Source organism: Xenopus laevis, chromosome 2L (assembly GCF_017654675.1).
Source record: "Xenopus laevis strain J_2021 chromosome 2L, Xenopus_laevis_v10.1, whole genome shotgun sequence".
In the NCBI taxonomy this organism is placed as follows: domain Eukaryota; kingdom Metazoa; phylum Chordata; class Amphibia; order Anura; family Pipidae; genus Xenopus; species Xenopus laevis.
Genome location: NC_054373.1, coordinates 11,108,184 through 11,133,702, shown reverse-complemented (window position 1 = coordinate 11,133,702; position 25,519 = coordinate 11,108,184). Strand labels below are relative to the sequence as shown.

The 25,519-nt window shown below is 40.8% G+C and overlaps 2 protein-coding genes across 7 annotated transcripts in view; one reads left to right on the top strand and one right to left on the bottom strand.

Moving 5' to 3' along the window:
• Nucleotides 1-6,272: 6,272 nt before the first annotated feature.
• hmgn1.L (high mobility group nucleosome binding domain 1 L homeolog) lies at nucleotides 6,273-12,411 on the bottom strand. 4 transcript variants are annotated; one of them, XM_018244716.2, is made up of 6 exons: nucleotides 12,164-12,411; nucleotides 10,849-10,881; nucleotides 10,738-10,767; nucleotides 9,693-9,749; nucleotides 9,232-9,369; nucleotides 6,273-7,291 (listed from the first exon to the last, which is right to left on the bottom strand). In XM_018244716.2, exons 1-6 carry the CDS (start codon nucleotides 12,176-12,178, stop codon nucleotides 7,247-7,249), a joined length of 318 nt encoding a protein of 105 aa, XP_018100205.1. In that variant the 5' UTR covers nucleotides 12,179-12,411; the 3' UTR covers nucleotides 6,273-7,246.
• Nucleotides 12,412-12,490: 79 nt separating this feature from the next.
• The window catches only part of get1.L (guided entry of tail-anchored proteins factor 1 L homeolog), a 39,497-nt gene continuing 26,468 nt past the window's right edge, over nucleotides 12,491-25,519 (top strand). The window contains exons 1-2 of one of the 3 annotated variants that reach the window (XM_041581089.1): nucleotides 12,491-12,590; nucleotides 17,685-17,850. In XM_041581089.1, the coding sequence (XP_041437023.1) occupies nucleotides 12,555-12,590; nucleotides 17,685-17,850 (202 nt within the window). In that variant the 5' untranslated portion in view covers nucleotides 12,491-12,554. Of the gene's footprint in view, nucleotides 12,591-12,990; nucleotides 13,089-13,117; nucleotides 13,348-17,684; nucleotides 17,851-25,519 lie in introns of those variants that run through there. The other 2 variants (NM_001095948.1, XM_041581088.1) reach the window with 2 other exon arrangements.

The window sequence follows — 25,519 nt, the reverse complement described above, 5'->3', positions numbered from 1 at the left end:
AGCTGGGGGAAGGCATTTTTGGGAGATTGTCGCCACACATAAGAGGCGATTAGTCACCAGGCGACGAAATCTCCCCGAATCTGCTAAAGCCCTAATGGTGGCCATACACAGGCAGATAAAGCTGCCTATATCGGTCGTTTGGACCGATTTGACAGCTTATCTGCCCGTGTATGGGGGCTTCCGACGGGTCTTCCCGATCGATATCTGGCCACGATATCGATCGGGAAGGTTGGATTTTTACCCGACCGACCCGTCGGAGCCGCTTGGCGCATCGTAATTCGATCGTTCGGCCGTACGGCCGAACGTTCGAATTGCCCCCGATATAGCCACGCAGTTTAGTGGCATATCGGGGAAAGATCCGCTCGTTTGGCGACATCTTGGAGTCTATGGCCACCTTAAGGGTGGCCATAGATGCACCAATAATATAGTACAAAACAAAATGTGTACAATATTCGGTGCGTGTATGGTGGGAGATGAGCTGACTGATATTGGCAGAAGACTATTGTTGGCTCCTTGATCGGGCTCCTTTAAAGGCACCTGAACATCGGCCATTGTTAGTGCTGAATCGTCAGATAGAGGTACAATTCTATTGTTTCTATATGTATATCAGACGCTTCAGCTCTACACGTGTGTATTGAAAGAATAGTCTTTCTTGGAAAGATCTTTTCCAGGAAAGATCGTAATTGTAGCATCTATGACCACCTTTAGTAGGGTAAATGCAGCCATACACAAGCCAATCTGGAAAACACTGACCAGCCCATGGGTGCACTTCGATTTCCGAAGTCGCCCAAAGTTTCATCATGAGGCATTTTCTCATTATTAGGGATGCACCGAATCCAGGATTCGGCCTTTTTCAGCAGGATTCGAATGTGGTCCTTTCACTATATACTGTACTATGGGGCATCCATGAGAGTAGAGCAACAATAGAGCACATCATGTACATAGGATTTACTAAGATGCAGATTTCCTTTGCTAACACTATTTATTTATTTATAAACATTTCATAATAATTGTTGCCTAACAAGCACCCCGACCTAACAAGCACCCTGACCTAACAAGCACCCCGACCTAACAAGAACCCCGACCAAACAAGAACCCCGACCTAACAAGAACCCCGACCTAACAAGAACCCCGACCTAACAAGAACCCCGACCTAACAAGAACCCCGACCTAACAAGAACCCCGACCTAACAAGAACCCCGACCAAACAAGAACCCTGACCAAACAAGAACCCTGACCTAACAAGAACCCTGACCTAACAAGCACCCTGACCAAACAAGAACCCCGACCTAACAAGAACCCCGACCTAACAAGAACCCCGACCTAACAAGAACCCCGACCAAACAAGAACCCCGACCAAACAAGAACCCTGACCTAACAAGAACCCTGACCTAACAAGCACCCTGACCAAACAAGAACCCTGACCTAAAAAGAACCCTGACCAAACAAGAACCCTGACCTAACAAGCACCCTGACCTAACAAGAACCCCGAAATAACAAGAACCCCGACCTAACAAGAACCCTGACCCAACAGCACACAGGTGTAAGGGCAGGGGTACACGGGCAGATTCAGGTAGTTTTAGTCGCCTGACGAGTAATCGCCTGTTCTGCAGGGCGACCATCTCCCGAACTGCCTTCCCCCTGCTAAAATGAAAAATCGCCTGCGCCAATGCACTTGCGGCACTTCGATTTCCGAAGTCGCCCAAAGTTTCATCATGAGGCGTTTTCTCATTATTAGGGATGCACCGAATCCAGGATTCGGTTCAGGATTCGGCCTTTTTCAGCAGGATTCGAATTCGGCCAAATCCTTCTACCCGGCCGAACAGAATCTTAATTTGCATATGCAAATTAGGGGTGGGGAGGGAAATCGTGTGACTTTTGGTCACAAAACACGGAAGTATATAATATTTTAGCCTTTCAACCCCTAATTTGCATATGCAAATTAGGGTTTGGATTTTGTTCGGTATTCGGCCGAATCTATCACGAAGGATTCTGGGGTTCAGCCGAATCCAAAATAGTGGATTCGGTGTATCCCTACTCATTATAGCAGGAGAAAGGCAGTTCCGGGAGATTGTCGCCCAGCAGAATAGGGATTAGTCGTCAGGCGATTAAATCTCCCCGAATCTGCCCGTGTGCCCCTGCCCTAAGCCTTTAGATAATTTCTCTTTATTTGCTGAGATTCTTGTTTGACGTTGGTACAATGGGCAGGGGAAGGAGATCTTGGTCTGCAATGGAATAAGCTTTTGATAGGATACAGCATAAACAGTTATAGTCTATTAGCATTTAGAATTCTTTTGTTTTGAATGCAGAACATGGACTAAATCCGGGGTGCCCAAAAGTTAGATAGGGATCTACCATTAGATCTTTAGCTGGTGATCAGTAGATTTCAACAAACAGCTTGTCTAAATCACCCTCCTGTTTCATGCTTTTCATTCACATATGTATTGTGATAAGGTTACATAAAAATAGTTGTTTGTTAAATATAGTAATATACATTTTCCTATAAATCAGTATTTAAGTAATATTTTCCATGGAAAAGAATGCTATCAATGCTATTAAAGGAGAAGTAAAGCCTAAGTAAAGAAGTAGGTAGAAATGTTGTACATGATGTTTTGTGCTTCTGTACCAGCCCAAGGCAACCACAGCCCTTTAGCAGTAAAGATCTGTGTCTCCAAAGATGCCCCAGTAGCTCCCCATCTTCTTTTCTGCTGATTCACTGCACATGCTCTGTGCTGCTGTCACTTACTGAGCTTAGGGACCCACTCACAATATACAGTACACATAGAATAGAAATGTCACAATATAAGGCTGATTAGTAATTAATACAGATAATTACTACATGGCAGCACAGAAACCAGTACAATTAGCATCAGAATTTAATAATCAGCCCTGTAGCATCAGCTTATATTACAGGGGAAGCTCATTTTCTGCTGGATAATTAGTGACGAGCCCTAAGCTTAGCTTCTCAACAGCCAATCAGAGCCCACTGAGCATGTGAGTGTCACAGACACTTTCCAAGATGGTGACCCCCTGTGACAAGTTTGAAGTCCTGGATCATTGCTGCTATTGACAAGCTGAAACTTTAGCCTCGTGCAATAAGTATATAAAATATGACATTTTTAGCCATATTCCTTTTTAGGGTTTAGATCTCCTTTAAAGGGGAACCATTGTGAATATGAAAATGTAATATAAGCTTCCTCATACTGAAATAAGAAACTCTCTAAATACAATCAAGTAACAATTCTGCATTGTTTCTGAAATAATCAAGTTTATATTCACTATTCCTCTCTCAGCATCTGTTTCTCTTCATTCTGTCTTCATTCAGCAGTTGGGTGTCAGATATTCACTGACAGTTAGATCCAATATAGCTTATAGGGGGGATTCCTTTCCTAGATGAATTAGAGCTCACTCAAATAACTGATTGAAGTCTAACAAAATAACTGCCTTTTGCACATATTCTGCATGTAGAGAGACAATGTCTGGTGATTTTAATAGAGTGATTGTAGTGGAGATTGAGAAAGTTTCTTATTTCAGCATGCTGAAGCTTATATTAAATTTCATTTTCATTATAGTTCCCCTTTAAGATTTAGATCATAATGGGACAACATTACTAAAAGTAGACCCCACATTAGTAAAGTATGGGCACTCCTGGACTAAATGATCCAGTGCAGTGAGTAACTGGCTATGGCTCAGCCTATAACTGGTCTTAATTACTGGAGCACCAGAGTTCTGTCTTGGGAGCCTTAAGGATATAAAGCTACTTCTATCACTTAATGATAGACCAAAGCACCACCCAGCCTCTTCTCATACCTCTCTGCCCATCAATACTAAGCTTCCTAGAGCCTCCTTTCTGTCACTGAAGATGAAGTGTAGAAGCTGCTCTGCTCCTTCCCATCCACTACTTACTCTATTGATCCCATTCCACACCTGCACTATAACACAACTATTCATCCATTTCAACTGGTAAATCCTCATCTACCTATAAACATACTCAAGAAGTCCAACTTCCCTTGAGAACTACAGGCCTTTCTCAATCATACCTTTCCTCTCAAAGTTCCTAGAATGGACCATGTCCAACGTTTTGCTAAACTTCCTGCTCACCAACCATGTTCTTGATCCCATTCAGTCAGGGTTCCACACAGGTCACTATAGGGACCAGTCTAAAGTCATCAGGGACACTAATCCATACTCCACAATCTCTCCGGCATCACCTCTTTGCAGAGGACACACAGACCATACTTTCATGCCCTGCCATTTAAGCTAAAAAGAAAAAACCCACCACACACCCAATGCCTTCTTGGATGGCTGGTCACCACCTGAAGCTTAATGTGTCCAAGACTGAACGAAGTATATTTCCACCTAAATCTGGCCCCTTCCTCCATTTAACATTACAGTTGACAAAATCACCCAGCTCTGATCTCCCAAGGCAGGTGTCTGGGTGTCACTGCCTTTCTTGCTTTTGTATCCCTCGCCAGAATATGCAACTTCTAAGAAACAGCAAAAATATGTCCTTCTACTGCTAAAACGCTGGCCCTTATATTGCAATTGTCTATCCTGGACAGTATACTACCAACTGTTTGGTCTCCCAGAGTTTCCTCTCCTTACATTCTATCCTTAGCACTGCTACTGATATCTAATGGTCTGTTGATCACCTCACTACTAGTCTTCTGGCTCCTTGCATTATAAAATTCTTCTCCTGTCCTACACCCTGCATTCTTCTGCTTCTCTCCGCACACACACCTGTCCAAGCCCTGCACTCAGCTCAGGACAATCGCTCGACCACAAAATACCCATATTCCTCTGGAATGCTCTGCCTCGCACCAGGGAAAAACCCCCCACCCCATTTACACTTTTCTCACCTTCTGGAAAAAAACACTTCACTAGTGTTTCTCTGCAGCAGCACAGCCTTGACCTCTGCCCTTTTTTTGGTTTCACTCCCTTATAAACTGTAAAGGTAGTCATACATAGCTAGACCCACTCATTTGGGTATGTCAGTAAACCAATGGAACTTGCCCAGATATGCTCACAATGAGTGGGATCCAATCATGACACTAGGGCCTAATGATCGTATCACTATGCCGGGAATGCAGGCGTTTGGTGCAAGGACTGCACCAATATGGTCCTCGATCGAACAGGATTTTTAAAGCTGCCCAATTTTGAGCAAATCTCAGTTGGGGAAGCCCATCAGAGGACCCCATACACTGGTCAATAAACAACCAACGTGGTCTTTAGGCCATCAACGACCAACCTTTAAAGGAATTGTTCAGTGTGAAAATAAAAACTGGGTAAATAGATAGGCTGTGCAAAATAAAAAATGTTTCTAATATAGTTAGTTAGCCAAAAATGTAATGAATAAAGGCTGGAGTGAACTGATTTATAACAAGTCAGTCAGAACACTACTTCCTGCTTTTCAGCTCTCTTGGTTTACACTGACTGGTTACCAGGCAGTAACCAATCAGAGACTTGAGGGGGGGCACATGGGTCATATCTGTTGCTTTTGAATCTGAGCTGAAGGCTGAGGATCAATTACAAACTCACTGAACAGTTATGTCCCATGTGGCCCCCCTTATAGTCACTGACTAACTCAGAGTTATAGAGCTGAAAAGCAGGAAGTTGGATTCTGGCTGTTTTATTAGACATCTGTTCACTCCAGCCTTTATACATTACATTTTTGCCTAACTAACTATATTAGAAACATTTTTTATTTTGCACAGCCTATCTATTTACCCAGTTTTTATTTTCACACTGAACTATTCTTTTAAGTCTTTGTAACCATATCCCAACTGTGTATTGAACTACTTGACTATTCAGTCAAATGATTCCAAGCTCTGGACAAAAGAACACATTTTGTTCACAACCATTGCAGTGTGGGATTGTCCAAAGCACATGGATTTGGCACATCCATGACTAAAGGGACATTTTACACCACCTCTGGTGAATTTAAGGGTGATTGATGGCAGAGGGGGGAGATTGTTGGCTGCAGTTAAATCTGTGCTACCGCGGGTGAAGTCTCCCGGAAATGCTTTCCCACCGGCAATAAAGTTAATCGCAGGTGACAAAATAGGACTGTTTTCCGAAGTTTCCTTGTGAGGGCCACTTTGGAAAAATGAAGTGCAACAGTTGTTTTTCCCCAGATTTCTTTATTGCTCTTTATTAAAGACCAGTAGATTTTGTATCCAGTGCTAATCTCTTCAGATATCGGCATCAAGAGAATAGCAGGCAAGTAAAACAAACCAATGGGCCTTTACAATTATAGTCCAACAAGAGCTAGGTAACTTTTTCAACCAGGTTTTATTGGTTTGGTGATCAGTACACAGACACTATGAACAAATCTGTACATTTTTTTTTTCCTTTTAAAACTCTAGTAGATTGGAAATCTAGGAAAAATATGAAAAAAAAAATAAAAACAATGTTGTTGAAGTCATTGGAATCCATTTCTAGCGGCTTTCCGTCATAAGAGTTCAGAGAGAAGTTGTTTCGTAGAAAATCTAGCACCCCTCGTACCAGCATCTTTGATGCAAATAATTCAACCCACTTTGCGGCCAAGAAGGAGCAAACAACCGCATTGGTTGGGTAAAAGATGGAAACACATGAACCGCCGTGTCCTTTGTTTCTCTCTCTACTTCACATCACACTCACTACACACTCAAGGAAGTTTCCCCAAAAGAGATTCACAGCACTTTTACAAAGTTACTGAAAATAAAATACCACTACCCAGAAAAAAAAATAAAATGGTAACATCACAGATAGTACACAATTCTTAGAGGGAAATCCGTCACCTTGGGAGATTTATTAGTTAAAAATTGTATGCAGGACAACAGGAGTACAAAGAACAGTTAAAACGCCAAGACATTTTAATAGTCGTGATCTTTGCGCCAGTTGTACCAGTATCAATCTCTGCCTGTTAGATTGGCAGCTAGATAGAATATAGAGAACTAGCCTTTTGTAACAAAATAAAAAAAACTTTTTTTTTTCGTTAAGACTCACACTCCCCAAGTAACTGTTTTGTTGTGTAGTATTAACTGGTACAGTATTCATATCCTTTACAAACCATACAGGGGGCAAATTAATGTTTCTTAAAAAAAAAAAAAAAATGGTGGGGATTCCCTCCTATTTTAAAAATGTGTTTTCTAGAATTAAACTACTAAAAAACTTGCATTTACAAAATAGTTGATAAAAATATTCCTCTGAATTGTACAAGGGAGGTACAGGAACCACTGATAAAAGACTCGGTACAAGATGAAGGTTATTCAGACTTGGATTCCTTGTCACCTCCATCAGAAGCAGGAGCCTGGTGGGAAGAGAAAGATATTTAGAGAACCAGCAAGATATGCAAAAGAAAGTTTAGAACTACAACTATGCCCACATCCAAGTGTCTCTTTAAGCGCCAGGCTTGTTTGTCCTTGACGAACACCATGCCCTCTGCTACACATATTTGGAAAGGCACAGGTCTAAACCACAAATAAAGCAAACATGGCTTCTGTTTAGAGTGACTTTTCCCCCTAACACTTGCATACAAAGCATTGAGAAAATCAGACAGAGGAGTGGGAAACGGTTGCATGTAATCTGGACAAACAATAGGACAAATATTTCTTTCAATGACATTTATAAATATTGTTAAAGGAGAAGGAAAGGCTAAACTTAAAAGGGATCCTGTCATCAGAAAACATGTTTGTTTTTTTCAAAACACATCAGTTAATAGTGCTGCTCCAGCAGAATTCTGCACTGAAATCCATTTCTCAAAAGAGCAAACTGATTTTTTTTATATTCAATTTTGAAATCTGACATGGGGCTAGACATTTTGTCAGTTTCCCAGCTGCCCCTGGTCATGTGACTTGCACTTTATTAGAGAAATGCTTTCTGGCAGGCTGCTGTTTTTCCTTCAATGTAACTGAATGTGTCTCAGTGAGACATGGGTTTTTACTATTGAGTATTGTTCTTAGATCTACCAGGCAGCTGTTATCTTGTGTTAGGGAGCTGCTATCTGGTTACTTTCCCATTGTTCTTTTGTTTGGCTGCTGGGGGGGGTGATATCACTCCAACTTGCAGTACAGCAGTAAAGAGTGATTGAAGTTTATCAGAGCACAAGTCACATGACCAGGGGCAGCTGGGAAATTGACAAAATGTCTAGCCCCATGTCAGATTTCAAAATTGAATATAAAAAAAATCAGTTTGCTCTTTTGAGAAATGGATTTCAGTGCAGAATTTTGCTGGAGCAGCACTATTAACTGATTCATTTGGAGAATTTTTTTTCCCCTTGACAGTATCCCTTTAAGTAGTAAACCCTCAAAGTAATGCTGCTCTGAGTCATTTGTCAAAAGAAACAGCATTTCTTTCCTTTTATTGTGTACACATGGGTTTCTGTATCAGACTTCCTTCTTTCAGCTTAAACATCCAGGGCTAGGGCTTGAGCATGCTCAGTTTGCTCCTCTATCCCTCCCTGGCAGCTTCAAGAGACCTTTTAGAGCTGTTTATTCGGGTATGAAAGCATTTTGCAGAATAAATATAGTGTTTGGTCACCGTCTTTGGCCCAGGGGCAAAATAGCCAGGTTTGGCCTAAGACAAAACCATTATGCAGGAAATATAATTTTATAATCCGTGTAGCCAGCATACCCAAATCAATTCCTCCATTTTTTATATTTCTCTAGCACTCAAGACCTACACAGTTCAAATATACATTTTGCTTCATGTCAATCAGATTACTACATGAAAAAGCCAAATGTAAACATTTGCCCAAAGGTCAAACGACCGGATTCAGTTCAGACATTGTGGTCTTTATTCATGGATGTATAAACTGCACACTGATGCAATAAATCCTAGGTTAAACCTGAAAACACAGGGAACCACTGCAGATCAAATTAAATTACCAGTCTGTTCTGATCCCAAATGTTTGTCTGCCAGTAAGTCACAAGCCACTGCTACTAAACTGTGTAAGGGCTAATTGTGCAGTTAGGTGTCACATACATTAAGACAAATTGCAGATAAAGTAGGATTCATGGAAGTACTACTAAAGCTCTACTCAATCATTACTTCTGAAATTACAGACAAAAGCCTGTAAAGTGAGTTTCTATACAAAATAGAGCTGCATGGTAATTGCCTTAATTACACGCACACGTTTATCTCAAGCATAAATGCCAAGTCACTGACCTGAAAAAGCAAGTTGAATATATCCCCTTACCTCCCTATTGCCAACACCAGTCTTAGATCCTGGCATGTTTGCAACTAACTCACCTCGTCACTTTTTGTTTCTCCATTTTCAGACGGCTGGTCCTCATTGGCTTCTTCTTTGTTAGCTTCCTCTGTCTGTTTGCCCTTTGCTCCCTTTTTACCCTTTGCTGGAACTTTTTTCTCCTTCTCCTCAGGCTTCTCCTGAACATGGGGACAGTACAAAAGTGAGCACAAGCAGCCTATATCCAGCTACACACAAGATTATCAGTATAAAAAGGCATAAAAAAAAAAAAAGCAAGGGTGAAAGATGTATGAAAAGTTTAGGAATCAACTAGACCATTCCAGGAGCCATTTTAATATGTTATGGATCCAGTTTTTTGCAACTTTTTTTATTGATTTTCACAAGGAAAAAAGTAGACGTTTCCAGTTGTGCCAGTTATCTGTGTTTGCTTACAATTATTCAATACTGCCATTTGCATTTTACATATATAACATCCGTCTGAATAAAAATCATAGAGCGTTACCTTTACCGGTGCCTTTTCTTTTTTTGGCTTTGGTTCGGTTTTTGCTGGGGTTGGTTTCTACAAGAGATTCAGAAGGTTAGCAACGGCGGGTTGAACAGATCTATACTTAAAATTAATGGGTGTAAATGCACTCAATATTCCTCCAAACACTTTTGCAATTTACATAAATATTGTATTTGCCAATAGTTTTTTTTTTGTTTTTCTAAAGGAGAGTGCAAGCAACCTTGTTTATGTACTTCTTGCATTGCTGATTTTCAGTGGTGCCAAAACCCTGCTATTTGCAATCTAAAACTGCAAGTCCAAGAAACCACTACAAATAGAAAGTTAACAGTAACACCAAAAAAAAAAAAAAACCTAAAACTGTTGACCTCCAACAATAAGAGTTATGCGTTTGCTTTAGGAAGACTACTATAGTTTATACAAATAAGCTGCTGTTTAAGCCATGGGAGCAGCCATTCATGATAGAAAATGAGGAAGGGCACTGGTTACTTAGCAAATAAGCTATGCAATGTTGGATATATGGCTCTAAACCATTAGGTTGTATCTGTGCTATAAACCAGCAATTCTGGATGCATAGGCCAAAGGGACATAAAGGAGTGATTTGCATGTCTCCGTCCATAATACTTTATGGGAGAATTAAACGCTTATTTTGGTATCTAGGCAGTGCTGTGTGTATGGCATGAGACGAGTAAATACCTTCTGATTTCAGGAGGCTTCACTTTGCAATAGAATTACAATGGCATTCTGCAGAGCGCATCAATTATTTGCTATATAACCTGTGCCTTGAATTGTTGGCCCTACAACAGCTTGTTTATATAAACTACAGTAGTGTTTCTGAAGTAAACACCAGTTGTACCAGTGCAGGGAAACACTACATTTTATTTGAACTACTTTAAAAATTACAGAAAGATCAGTTATCCGGAAAACCCAAGGTCCTGAGCATTCTGGATAACAGGTCCCATACCTGTACACTATATTTTGCTTAAAACATGATTGCTATAATGTCCAATAAAATGCCGATTGATGCACACGTTCGAATACTTACAGAGGACAACCGTGCAGATCTCCTCTTGGGCTGCAAATAAAATAAATAAAGTTATAAAAAGGTTACAGGATAGTAAATAAAGAAATTTTCGGGTGAATTAGTGTATCTCACCTCATCCTTAGCATCTGCAACATCAGCATTCACCTGCTGGTAGAAAAAAAAAAAGCACCATTAGACAAAACAAAAATGAATTAAAATACACAAAATAAAAGGGCAGGTTGTGGCAAAGGGAGTGAGATCAGAGCAGGGGAATCTGATAAGCGCACACACTACATGTGACCTTGGACAAGACAATGCACAAATACCCTTAGCAACAGGTTGCACGGCCCGCCGCACCAGCAGATGGCGCTGAGCAGTGAACTATTCCTCCCAAAGCAAAACCAAACGGAAAAGAGGGGGTGTGGACGTGCTAAAGATGAATTAAGATGCTTTGTAAACCAAACATACACTCGGCACTACTAAGCAACGGTACTCCTCCCCTAAACCAAAACGAACATCCCTCTTTGGATAACGTAATGACGTTACCACCCCTATCCTATCTATATTATGTGAACACCCTCCCCCGTAAAAAATATGGTACAATCCCGCTATAACCCGCGCAGGGTCAGTAGTGAACTTCAACTGTGGAAAGGGATGAAACGTGACGTCACTGCCGTCAATCCCTCTCCTCATTGGTTGAGGGGTGATCCGGAACGCTCTAGAACAACCAGACCTCCCCTTTTCCCCGCACTGACCAGTCCGAACGAGAGAACTCTGAAGAGAGCCGGAGCTGAGGGAAACGCAGAAGAAGGAGGGGCAGTCATCTCGCCCAGCCCCCGCCATTACTCTTCTTACACACCCCCTCGTTGTTTTTTTTCTTTACCAGACGCCTCAACAGAGGGGCCAACTAGTGGCCCGCTGGAGGTTAGACTCGCAACCCCCAGAGGGCCATTTGCATCGTACACAATCTCACATTCCTCACACCAGCCCGCCATGTTGTGTCGGGCGCCTCGTCGACGTTACCACACAGAATTCCCGCCATTGCGCCTCACAGGCTCCCGCCATTCTCCACAATTCACTGCTAGCCGCCGCGTTTTAAAATAAAATCAATTCTACGCACAGCGAGGTGATCGCCATTCCTCGCGCCAACAATAACAGGCGATTCCACCGCGTTTCTCCTCAGGAAAATGCGCGTCAAAACGCAGGCTCTATTTCCCTCATGCATCCTTTAATAAACCCCATGCAAATCCATTTAGATTCCAAACACTGAGGTAAACCATCGCCATTTTTTTTTTTTTTTTAAACCTCGGCGTCGTCACATACAAAGTAGAAAGGAACCCGCGGATGAATCTGAATTTCCCTCTCCATAAATCCGCGCCTTTTTCCCCCCTATTGCCGCGAATATTGGCAGGAAGCAACCGCGCGTCCTTGTAGCGCTCCTCCTTACCTTTCTCTTAGGCATGGCTGCACGGGGAGCTGGTTGTGCGCGACCGAAGTCCAAACACGGAGGGAATTGCTGTCTTGTCTGTGCTGCAAATGGACGCTCGCCTGTGCGCGTGCAGAATAAAGTCCCTGGCTCGCTTGCACTTATTTATATAGATTGTTGTTGTTAATTTTGTATATGTGCGAGCCCTCCTGCAGATGGAGTACTCACAAAGACTAGTCGGCTCCTTAGCGCTTGCAAGCGGTTAATATGCGAGCCAGAGAACTAGTTCAAACCGGATAAGATCCCTCCGCCTCTTTATCTATTCACCGCTCTAACCTGTTGGGGGGGCTGGAGAGAACGGGGGAGGGGAGGCGTTTGTCCCACCCAGGTCCCCCCTTTCCATTGGTTCTCAATGGATTTTCAAATCATAACACGGACACCTGTCTGGGTAGGTTAGCCTGTCACTCACTCCCCCTTCTTTCTCTCTGTGGGGGGAGGGTGAGGGGAGGTAGTAAATCGGCTTTGGGATTTTTTTTTTCTTTCACGTTTGTTTGAATCGTCGGTGGTAAATACAAGAGCGCTCGCTGATTGGTTAAGACGCGCCGTGGCTGAAGAAACGTCACAATCCACGCTGTTGCAAACAGATCTCCCTGCGCGGTGCGCTGGCTGAGCCCGATCTTGTTTCTAGTCAAAGGAATCCTAATAAAACTATCGACGAGTGTGTGGGTTAATGAGAGAGACATATAGAAACACGTTTGATTTGTATACAGCGGGGTCGCCTGTGAACGGGGGGGGGGGTGGGGTTTGATGATCGCTATTGTTGTTGTAGCCTATGTGCGCGGGGGAGCTGGAAAACATGGCGGAGAGCTGTGCGTGGCTGCTAGTGCTGAGCGCCGTGCTTCTCTGCAATCTCTGTAAAGCCCTGCTTCCTACTTTCTCCTCGCTTGTAAGTAAGCGATTCATCGCGGGAGGGGAGGGGGATATAGGGAGGCCGACGCCTTCAGACAGAAACGGAGTCGAGGTTGTTTTGTGAGAAGGATTAATGAGCTCCAGAAACATAGAGGCGCCTCTTCCTTTACTCACATTTCTATTACACGGCTTTGCCATCTTACACATTGAACGATCACGGTTATTATATGGAATACAGGTCATTGTGTGCGTCTGTTGCCAGTGCGAGCGATGTCACCGCCGCCATCTTTATTGTGGTGTTATCGCTTATTCACCTCATTCCTGTGCTGTATTGAGAGCTAATTCCGCTATGCCCGTACCAAACCCTCGGCAAACGCTATAAAAGTTATAGGAAGAGGTAACAACATCCCCCCGGGGAGGGTTGACTTTAAGTCTAAAACTGGAAGATGGACATTTGCCACAAACAAATATGGCGGCGGCTGCTGCTGTCTGTCAGCTTATTTTTCTTTCTCCTCACTGCGTGCCCCAAGTGGTTTTTTTTAAATATCACAAGACGACCGTGCCACCATTGTGTCATCCTCTTATGTCTCATGGTTTCCAGCAGGGTTGCCAGGTCTTAATTTTGAAAACCAGCCAAAGTCGGCTACAAAACTAGCCAAGAGGCAGTTCAAAAGTAGCCCAAAAAATAGCAAAATAAATGGGGTGAAAAAAAATTCTAAAGGAATGAATGTATGTGAATTTAAGTGAATTTTTCACTGTTTAACAAATGTTCCCATGAAGCAGAATGGGACAGATTCGCCCGTCACCAGGGACTAGGGTTGCCGCCTTTTTTGGAAAAAAATACCTGCCTTCCAATATATTTAGATTTTTCCCTATTTATAACATTGGGGTCAAGCATCATTTTTAGCGGTCAGGCCGGTAAGATACTGGCCATATGGCAACCCTTGATAGAGAGTGGAATGCTTCTCGAAACGTTGCACAATGTTGCTGTACTGCCATGCAAATATTGGCAAACATTAAAGGCGGTTTTATTGAAAAACTTTGGAGTGCTGTTAATGGCTATATACTACTACAGGTGACAACCCTACCAGGGTTGGGTTGCCACCTGACCGGTATTTTAGCGGCCTGGCCGTTTAAAATTAAGCTGTATGCCAGTGTTATTAATAGGAAAAAACAGCAAGAATATAGGAAGGCCGGTATTTTTTTCCAGAAAAGGTGGCAACCCTAGACGTAACTACAGAGGGGGGCCCAGGAGATATAGGCAGTTCTGGACTGAGAGTCAAAATAGGCCCTGGTATTCAGGTACACAGAGGCCCAAACAGCCCCCACCAGCCCACTAAATACTGACGTTCAATAGCATCTTATAGAAGCCTCTCTGGCATTTGCCAGAACCCACAGATGCCAGTCCAGGCCTGGGTGTAGGGGCCCATAAGGCCATAATACATATACAATTTCAATAAATATTGGTAAAACAGGTCAACCTCTAGCAGATTTTTCCCCCAAAATTGTCTGAAATTGACTAAAGCATCTGAAAGAGGGACGGGAGACGGATACAGAGACTCAAATTTGGTAACTACTATCTTCTGCACAAGTCCGTCCTATTGCATGCTGGGAATTGTAGTCTTACATTAAACTTGGCAGTTGGCAAATTGGTAAACAAAAACTACATTACCCAACATGCATTGGGAGATGCTGGCTTGCCACATTAGGGCAAGAATAAACTTTGTCTGGTTTCCAAATTACAAACCAGCCAAAGGCCCAAAAGGTAGCCCAAATCTGTTCATTGGCTAGTTTGTACTTTCAAAACCCGCCTTTGCTTTAAATTAGTAGCCCAATTTGGCTGGAAACCTGGCAACCCTGGTTTCCAGCACCTGTTCCTTTTTTACATTAGAGATAAGAACTCTTTACAGTTTAATGTGGGCAAAAAAGGGAGGGGGAAATCTCTGTAAATAAAAATGGTTATTTGCATAATACGAATGTTATTATACATTTTGGGTTGGACCCTATGATACAAAGTATGGTGAGCGCATTCTGCCTCCAAATATGACTTGCAAGTACTGGCGGTCGAGTACCGCCTAATAGATGACTGCAAAAATTGAGGATTTTTTTGTATTTATTCAATTTCCCCTAACATCCAGGCAGTTTTTTGCATGAAGGAGTGGAAGATGAATAGGAGATGACCTGATAAGTAGTAAAATATAACAAAATTGTATCCTCACAAAGAAATAGTTTTTGCATGCTGGGTCTGTGACTCCCCTCTGGAAAGAAGCAGGAGTAGAAGTCATATGATATAAAAACTATAACTGCCCCTTATCACCCTTTCCTGCAGGAAAGTTGTGATGCAGGAGATGGAGAATGTCAGTTGGGATGTCACAACCCTTAAAGGAAAACTATACCCCCCAAACAATGTAGGTCTCTATTAAAAGATACTGAGTAAAACAGCTCATGTGTAAAACCCTGCTTCATGTAAATGAACCATTATCATAATAATATACTTTTTTAGTAGTATGTGCCACTGGGTAATCATAAATAGAAAATTGCCATTTTAAAAAATAAGGGCCGCCCCCTGAGATCGTAAGATTCACTGTGTACACATACAAACCACATGTAAGGTCACATGAGCCAATTAACAGACAGAGTTCTGCCTTTTGCTTCCTCACTTCTTCCTGTTACAGTTAGTGTTGTAGTATTTCTGGTCAGGTGATCTCTGAGGCAGCACAGATAGAGTCACGAAATGGTGGTTCAAGGCAAGAGATGTAAAAGGGCAATATTTATGTTAATATATATTCCAGTTTGGTAAGATTCTTTAATATGTCATTCAATTTGATATAAACTATCTGTTGCTTAAGTATTCATTTTGGGGGTATAGTTTTCCTTTAATAAAACTAGGGGGAATTGACATAACTATATATTATTATACAGTAGAACCCCCATTTGATATCCCCTGATTTTGAGCTAATTGGCTGCTATGGCTTACAAAGGAAGAGGTCAACGGAGAAACCAGCACCACCAACGCAGTGAAAGGAAAGGCGAGTGTGCGGTAGGAACATATATTACAAAGGAAGAGTCCACCAGTTCTGTTCATTCACCCCACTGCCCCCCGACCCAGAGATAACGTTTTACTCGCACAGGGCATTTTGTCTTCTAATTTTTTGCTACTTTGTCGATATTTCAATATGTAAACTGATTTCAGTTTTGTGCCATAGTACAAAACAGCAAACAATGGGGCACAAATGGGAGATTCTGGTACCTTCCCACCAGTAGACCATAGAATAGGAAAGCTATGTAGACCCACTTGCTTTTTAAAAAGTGTGTATTTATTTTATATGATTTAGCATGGGGGCAGCCATTCAAGCACAGGATACACAGTAGATAACAGATAAGTACTACTATAGTTTATATAAACAAGCTGCTGTGTAGCCATGGGGACAGCCATTCAAGCACAGGATACACAGTAGATAACAGATAAGTACTACTATAGTTTATATAAACAAGTTGCTGTGTAGCCATGGGGGCAGCCATTCAAGCACAGGATACACAGTAGATAACAGATAAGTACTACTATAGTTATATAAACAAGCTGCTGTGTAGCCATGGGGGCAGCCATTCAAGCACAGGATACACAGTAGATAACAGATAAGTACTACTATAGTTTATATAAACAAGCTGCTGTGTAGCCATGGGGGCAGCGATTCGAAGCTGAAAAATGAGAAAAGGCTCAGGATACACAGCAGATAACAGATATGCTCTGAAGTATACAATAGGATTATTCAGCACTTATCTGTTATCTACTGTGTATCCTTTGCTTGAATGGCTGCCCAGCAGTTTGTTTAAATAAACTATAGTTGTGTTTGTGACGCTAACACACCAGTTTTACCAGTGCAGGGTAACGGTAAATAATATTGCCATTCCTTTAAAACACATTCATTTTTTGGTTTTAATGTTCCTTTAAGATAAAAGACAAAAAGGTTGAATATGATGAACAATAGTGATGGTGCGGGTCAGGAGAAACTCAACCCGTATCCAACTAAAACTATAAATATAACAGGTGGTTCACCGTTAAAGTTAACTTTTAGTATATTATAGAGTGGCCAATTCTAAGCAAATTTTCAGTTGGTTTTCATTATTTCTTTATAGTTTTTTTAATTGTTTGCCTTTTTCTTCTGACTCTTTTAAAGCGGGGATCACTGACCCCATCTAAAAAAAAACGATACTGCAAAGCTACAACTGTATTGTTCTTGCTACTTCTTATTTCTAGACTTTCTATTCAGGCCTCCCCTATTTACATTTCAGTGTCTTTGTTAAGTCAATGCATGGTTGCTAGGGTAATTTGGACCCTAGCAACCAGATTGCTGAAATTGCAAACTGGAGAGCTGCTGAATAAAAAGCTAAATATCTCACAAACCACAAATAATAAAAAATGAAAACCTGTTGCAGGTTGTCTCAGAATATCACGCTCTACATCATACTAAAAGTTAACTCAACGGTGAACAACCCCTTTAATACATATCTGACTCTAACCTCTAACTCTGATGTAGTAGGAACCGAACCAGTGGCCAACTCGTGGGTCACAGTGGGTTTCAGGTCAACCAGCACATCACTAATGAATGTTTCTCTTCTTTTTCCCCTTCAGATTTCTAGGCTCCTTCAGAAAGATGCAGAGCAGGAGTATCAGATGAGGTCAGACATTCAGTATATGAGACAAGAACTCTCTAATATCAGCATGATGGACGAGTTTGCCAGATACGCCAGATTGGAGCGCAAAATTAACAAGATGACCGACAAACTGAAAACACATGGTAATGTGAACGGGTTTCAGCAAGCGTGCTACGTTTTTAGGTTCTCCACCTAAAGGTGGCCATAGATGCACCGATAATATTGTACAAAACTAATTTTCATACAATGTTAGGTGCGTGTTGGTTGGAGATGAGCCGAAGACTTGGATAATGGTTGGCTCGTCAATCGGGCTGACCGGAAAATTTTGATTGGGTGCGTTTAAAGGAGAATTCAACACGTAATAAAAAAAACCCTTCCCCCCTACCCTGGATAGACCCCCTCCCTCCTCCCCCAGTCTACCTGCCCCCCCCCCCCCACCTGGCAAATGCCCCTAATTTTTTACTTGCCCCTCCGTGCAGATTCTGGCCTTGGAGCTTTACAGGCGCCATCTTCTTTCTTTGGTCTTTTACAGAAGTTTAGGTGCATGCGCAGTTGAGTAAATTTCCGGTCCCGAACCACTGCACATGCGCCGAAATTTTCTTGACTTTCGCACTTGCGCAGTGGTTCAGGACTGGATATTTACTCCAACTGCGCATGCACTGAAAAATGCCGTCAAGACACGAAGATTACCGGTGAAGAAGATGGCTGCCATGAACTCTGAGGCCAGAATCTGCATGGAGGGGTGAGTAAAAAATTAGGGGCATTTCCCTGGGGGGCAGGTAGGCTGGGGGAGGAGGGAGGGGGTCTACCCAGGGTAGTGGGGAGGGTTTTTTTTTTATTACAGGTTGAATTCTCCTTTAAAGTAGGGATGCACTGAATCCGCTATTTTGGATTCTGCCGAATACAGAAACAAATCCAAATCCTAAATTGCATATGCAAATTAGGGGTGGGAAGGGGAAAAAAATGTTTTACTTCCTTGTTTTGTGACAAAAAGTCACTCGATTTCCCACCCCGGTTCGACCTGGCAGAAGGATTCGGCCGAATCCCGCTGAAATAGGCTGAATCCCGAACCGAATCCTGGATTTGGTGCATCCATTGTTAGTGCTGAATAATCAGATACAGGTAGAATTCTATTGTTTCTACCTGTATATCTGCCGATTCAGCTCTACACGTGTATTGAGAATGAACAATCTTTCCTGGAAAGATCTTTTCCCGGAAAGATTGTAATTGTTACGTCTATGGCCACCTTAACTGTGATGAATTCATTCGCTAATGTTAAATTACATATGACGTGGGTTTTTTTTTGTTTTTTTTTAAGCTATAAAGGAATGCAGAGAAACATATATATTATAAATAAAGCTCGGAGTATTAGCACAATGCCATGTTTGCAAAAGCTAATCAAATTTACTCGTCTAATGCAAATCTGTCCTGGATGGTTTGTAGCGATTCTATTCTGTTACTTCTGCATATTCATGTTAGGAAACATTTGTTTATATCTACATTAAACATTAGCAAATGTAGTGAAAGTCACTTGATATTTCAAAATATCGTGGCAAATGTGATTTCTGGGATCCTTTAGCAATTCTTTAATTCCCCTTTATGTTATAGCATGACTGATTCTAAGGAAATTTATTTATATGCTTTTTTTTTTCTTCTTGTTTTCTATCTAAAAAGCAAATGCTCTGTAAGGCTACAAATGTATTGTTATTGCTACTTTTTATTACTCATCTTTCTATTCAGACCTCTCCTATTCATATTCCAGTCTCTCATTCAAACCAATGCATGGTTGCTAGGGTAATTTAGACCCTAGCAACCAGATTCCTAAAATTTCAAACTGGAGAGCTGCTGAAAAAAAAGCTAAATAACCCAAAAACCACAAAGAATAGAAAATGATTACCAATTGCAAATTGTCTCAGAATATCACTCTACATCGAAGTTAAATCGAAGTCGAAGGATTTAGCGCTATTCGTTCGTTCGAAGGAATAATCGTTTGATTGAATGATTAAATCCTTCGAATCGAACGATTTGAAGGATTTTAATGCATCGATCAAACAATTTTCCTTCGATCAGAAATTGGCTAAAAAGCCTATGGGGACCTTCCCCATAGGCTAACATTGATGCTCCGTAGGTTTTAGGTGGCGAAGTAGGGGGTTAAAGTTTTTTTAAAGAGACAGTACTTCGACTATTGAATGGTCGAATAGTTGAACGATTTTTAGTTCGAATCGTTCGATTCGTAGTCGAAGGTCGAAGCAGCCAATTCGATGGTCAAAGTAGCCAAAAAAATACTTCGAAATTCAAAGTATTTTTTATTCTAATCCTTCACTCAAGCTAAGTAAATGTGCCCCTAAAAGTTGCTTTATTGCACCAGTCTAAAGTTGAAACTTTAGGCTGGTGCAATAAGTTCAATATATAAAATATGGCATTTTTAGCCATATTAATTTTTAGGGTTTTACTTCTCCTTTAAAACAACCCAGAAGTGGAGCTAAAGCAGGGCACCTGGTCCTCTGTGTGCAACAGTCCACAGCAAAATCAGCAGGTGCAAGATCACAGCTTTTCTGTTGAGAATACCAACAGATCCAGTGTTTACACCATCTTTGTTTGCACAAACCTTATGACAGAGGAGGCCCAGTTCGGTCTTTTTGTATTCTACCCACAGGTTAAAAATCCGCTCAGTCAAGTTTTGCTCCTTAACATGTTGTTTGCTCTCAAATGCCAGAGGTATGCATAGGAAATGCTGCCTGCAGCCCAGTACAGGTATGGGACCTGTTATCCAGAATGTTCTGGACCTGGGGATTTCTGCAAAAAAAAATTTGGATCCTCATACCTTACGTCTACTAGAAAATAATTAAAAAATGTAAATTATTAAGGTTTGAATTAGAATTTTTGATTTTTTTTGGTCAAAATTCACATTTAAAAATTTAATTTATATTATACCCTGACCCTGGGAATAGCTCGAATCCAAAAATACCTGTTGAGGTCAATAGCAGAGGTCCCTTGAACCATTTGAAGATGTTATTAGCCTTTTCATTAGTCTTCCTTTAAACTAACCAATGGATTTGTTGGTAAATTTCAAGGCTATGTTTCAGCATCCCATGCCTTAGGGCGATTTCAAACAGCTGTTTTCTTTGAATGTAAGGCTAGAAATGTACCCATCACTAGTGTTGATTGCGGGTTCTTCACAGTGAGCTTTAGGCAAGTTGTGGACAGAGGTGTGTCGTGTGTATTCAGAAGGTCATCCCCCCCTGTGTGTGTGTTAGAGATGCACCGAATCTGGATTCCGCCTTTATCAGCAGGATTCGTATTCGGTCAAATCCTTCTGCCCGGCTGAACGAATCTGAATCCTAATTTGCATATGCAAATTAAGGGCGGAAGGGAAATGGTGTGACTTTTTGTCACCAAACAAGGAAGTAAAAAATGTTTTACCCTTCCCACCACTTATTTGCGTATGCAAATTAGGGTTTTGTATTTGGCCAAATCTTTTGTGAAGGATTCGGGGTTCGGATGAATCCAAAATAGTGCATTCGGTGCTTCTCTAGTGTGTCTGTAGCCTTAGCCGGCCAAACTTTTTGAAAGTTTTATAGGAACAACCAGAATTCTTCACTCACCCCTAGTGACGTATGGAAGACTTCTCATCATTCAGATTAGCATTCACTGCAATTCAATATTTTTTGTAAACCTGCCAAAACTGATTTCGAATTTCTGATTTGAAGTTTTGAAATTTCTAAAGCACAGAAAAGTAGAATAAAAATCGCAGCCCTAAAAGCTGCTAAATTCATACATAAGCCAATGGGAGTTGTATTTTTACACTTTAAGTCATTTTTTTTAATTCCAGTTTTCGAAGTTATTGAACATGAATCATTGAAAATGAAGAGTAGGATGGGATTTCACCAGATTACGGTTGTTTTTTCACATTTTTAAGTGATCCATTTGAGTTTTTTTTAAAACAAGCTCACATTCTAGATTCTCTAGTTTATTTTTAGGGATGCACCGAATCCACTATTTTGGATTCGGCCGAACCCCTGAATCCGAACGGAATCTGAGAGAGGCCATTTTTTGAAGTAAAAGTGGTGGTAACCTGGTGTAAAATACTTTCTCCATATTCACAAACAGAAATCCGCCTAAATTCCAACTCAACCGCCACTTTTAACTTTTTAGTGAAATAAAGGCAGTTTACAGACACTTAATAAAAATGGTGCAAAAACGACATTTTCTCCCGACATTTTAAAAATGGAATAAAGCTCAGTGTAACTCTTCCCCATGTGTTAGATAAATTCTAAAATAATTTGCTTTGCTTTCGTTCACCCAATCTTCATTTCACACCTCTTGTAGGTGCCCAATTGGGGAATTATTATCATATTAATTGGGATTAGCATTTTATAGTCAGGGCTCAAATTTGTTTCTAACCCTATAGGTGTAAAAAGCCTCATTACCATAACAAGTAAAACTGATTAAACCAAAAAAAGTGTATATACTTGATATGTCAAAAGTTTTTAACTCACACTTGTAGAATGCTACTAGGATGATATAATTGTCTACGCTCCAACTATGGATCTTCATGACAAGTACCTAGAAAAGGTTCTGAAATGCATTGATTCTGCAGGACTGAAACTGAACCTTTCCAAATGCCACTTCAGACAAACTCAGCTGTCATTTCTGGGTCATATAATCCCATCCTCGTCGCCATTTGTTATGTTTTGGGTAGCCGAGGATGAGTAGAGTATAATGCCTGCATGACTCTGTTAATAAAGCACTGTTATACTGTACTCATCCTCGGCTACCCAAAACATAACAACACTAGTATTATTTTACTAGTTTTAGCCTTATAAATGCAATTTGAGTGAAAATATTATCTAAAGGAAAAGTAAAGCTTTCCAGGCATTTTTTTTTTAGTTTTGGCAGCAATTAGACACTTGACCTGAGATAAAACAGTTTTCTGATACAAATCTCTATATTATGCAAAATAGCATTTCTTTTATTTAGAACCTTACATCTTGTTACAGAAGTGGGATTACCCAAACATTTAGGCAGATTTAGAAAGCCCAGGTTATCCTGAAACAAATTATATATCATTTTCCTAGGTAAAATAACCCCCCTCCCCCAGAAATCCCAATTTGATGGCTGACTGACGGGTGTAGTAAGAGTTAAAGACAAATTCAGAATGTCTATTCAAAAATGTCATTACAATGTTGTGCAAAAGACAAATCTGAAAAGTGTCTGTTTGAAAGACAAAAGTAGTTTGTGAATTTGGTGGGAAATCTGACATTCTTATCTCCACTTTTATTTTGTCTCAATATCACCATTTTTGTGGATTCCCCCCATTTGTGTCCTTTACATTGAGCCCCAGTTGTAGATGAGCCCTTATAACTTATTCTTTCAAGGACAAGGGAAGTCTTTTTCTAATGACCTCATCATGTAATAGAGTGCCTCTGCATCTAACTGATCTCTAATAGGGATGGGCGAATTTGACCCGTTTGCCAAAAATTTGCCGCCACCGCCGAAATGTTGCAGACTCCCATTAAAGTCTATGGGCGTCAAAAAATTTTTTTGTCACGCGGCGAAATTGTTTTGACGCGCGTCTTTTTTTTTTTTTTTTGACGCCCACCGCCATACAAGTCTATGGGCGTAATTTTGTCGGCGAAACGAAGCGAAAAAATTCGCCCATCCTTAATCTCTAACATCTTTTTTCCTCAAACTGCTCCTTTCTCTAGTTGCACCCAGCAGAAACCAACACTATGGGTTTTCTGAATGGCACAAACTCGAAAAATACGAGGTTTTTTTAAACTATAATATCCAAATTTTTAGTGGGGGAAAAAAAATCTCAAATGTTTTGAATTTTATTATACCCCAGGGATGCAATAAGTCAGAATTCAAAAATACTCCATCTCCAAGCTCTTCCATTTCACCGTCACCGACGTTTTCTTCTCCGTGTTAAAGATGGAGCTGGAGTACAAAACGCACATGCTCCAAAATTAATCCTCTCCCTAGAGGCGTGTACAAGAAAAGAGTCACAGACGGCACCCAGCGCTGCAAAGTGCGGTGAGAGTGTTTGTGTAGCACTATTTTGTGTTTGTTGGATTATATTTCTCTCCCTAGAGGCAAGAACATTGAAAAATTTCACTCTGGTTGTATGATCTGTGAAAGTGCGTTCACGAGACTTCTCCAATGTGCATGCACTGCCTTCGTCAACTGTGCAGACTCGACTGTCTGGGTGAGGAAGCGCTGAATTGTGGGAATTTCTATTCAATAACTTGAATATTTTTCTACTACAATGCTGCAGATAAACATAGGGGTTGTGCACCTTTGAGTTAACTTTTAGTATGCCGTAGAGAGTGATATTCTTAGACGATTTGCAATTGGTTTTCATTTTGTATTATTTGTGGTTTGGCGTTATTTAGCTTCTTATTCGGCAGCCCTCCAGTTTGCAATTACAGTTGCTAGGGTCCAAATTACCCTAGTAACTATGCATTAATGCGACCAAGAGACTGGAATATGAATAGGAGAGGCCTGAATAGAAAGACGAGTAATAAAAAGCAATAACAATACATTTGTAGCCTTACAGAGCATTTGTTTTTAGATTGGGTCAGTGACCCCCATTTGAAAGCTTGAAAGAGGCAGAAGAAAAAGACAAATAATTACAAAACTATAAAAAATGTAGACCAATTGAAAAGTTGCTTAGAATTGGCCTTACTACAACATACTAAAAGTTTATTTAAATGTGAACCACCCATTTAAGATACAGCAGACTTAATGGGGTGGTTCACCTTTAAGGTAACTTTTTAGTATGACATAGAATGACCAATTCTAAGCAACTTTTCAATTGGTCTTCATTATTTATTTTTTATAGTTATGTCTTTTTCATCTGACTCTTTGCAGCTTTCTAACGGATCGTCGCTGACCCCATCTAAAAAAGCAAATGCTCTGTAAGGTTACAAATGTATTGTTATTGCTGCTTTTTATTCCTCATCTTTCCGTTCAGGCCTCTCTTCTATTCACATTACAGTCTCTTATTCAAATCAGTGCATGGTTGCTAGGGGAGTTTTGACCATAGTAACCAGATTATTGAAACTGCAAACTGGAGAGCTGCTGAATAAAAAGCTAAATGACTCAAAAACCACATATACGGTAATAAAAAATGAAAACCCATTGCAAATTGTCTCAGAATAACACGCTCTACAGCATACTAATAGTTAATTTAAAGGTGAACAACCCCTTTATAAAAACAGAAGACAACACAGGAGGTATGCTTCTCAAATAAGATTTATTTATTAATGCGCTTTCCTTGCCCTTTAATCAAAAATCGAATCCTTTCGGTCAGCCGATGTTCTTTTGCCAATCCGTGGCAATTTTCTAAAAACATAAATTTCTAGGACCTTGTCCTTTCAAAAGGTATCTAGAGCTTCATTGTTTTAAAATTGCCTTGTGTGATCTATCGGCTATAAATTCTGTGGTGTAAAGTAGTTTTCGGGTGTTGGTGTGCATGCATCGAATGCCTAAGCAGTATTGTTTCTCTGCCCCTTAGAATAGAGTTTTGTTATGTATAAGATACACACAGGATATTCAGTTTCTGTTTAGACATTCGGAAGTGAAGAACATTTACATGTATTAAGGCAACTGACCGGGTATCGCTCCTTCTTTGTATATGCAAATTCAGCTACGTGTCCATTCTCATCATTTAAAGCCTTAGTGATAATTAAGTTGGCAATCATAACTATCCTGGATATGCAGTAACAACTCGTGGGTGTTTTAAAGGGGAACTATTGCAAAGAATTAAAATGTGATATGAGCTTCAAGGTGAACTCCGGCTTCCGAACC

Coding starts and splice junctions, on each gene's coding strand:
- hmgn1.L (XM_018244713.2), bottom strand. CDS start 11,559: ATGGCGGGGGCTGGGCGAGATGACTGCCCCTCCTTCTTCTGCGTTTCC. Junction 10,882..11,184: donor GTTGCTTAGTAGTGCCGAGT/GTATGTTTGGTT, acceptor TTCTACCAGCAG/GTGAATGCTGATGTTGCAGA. Junction 7,292..9,231: donor GAGAAACAAAAAGTGACGAG/GTGAGTTAGTTG, acceptor TCTTCCCACCAG/GCTCCTGCTTCTGATGGAGG.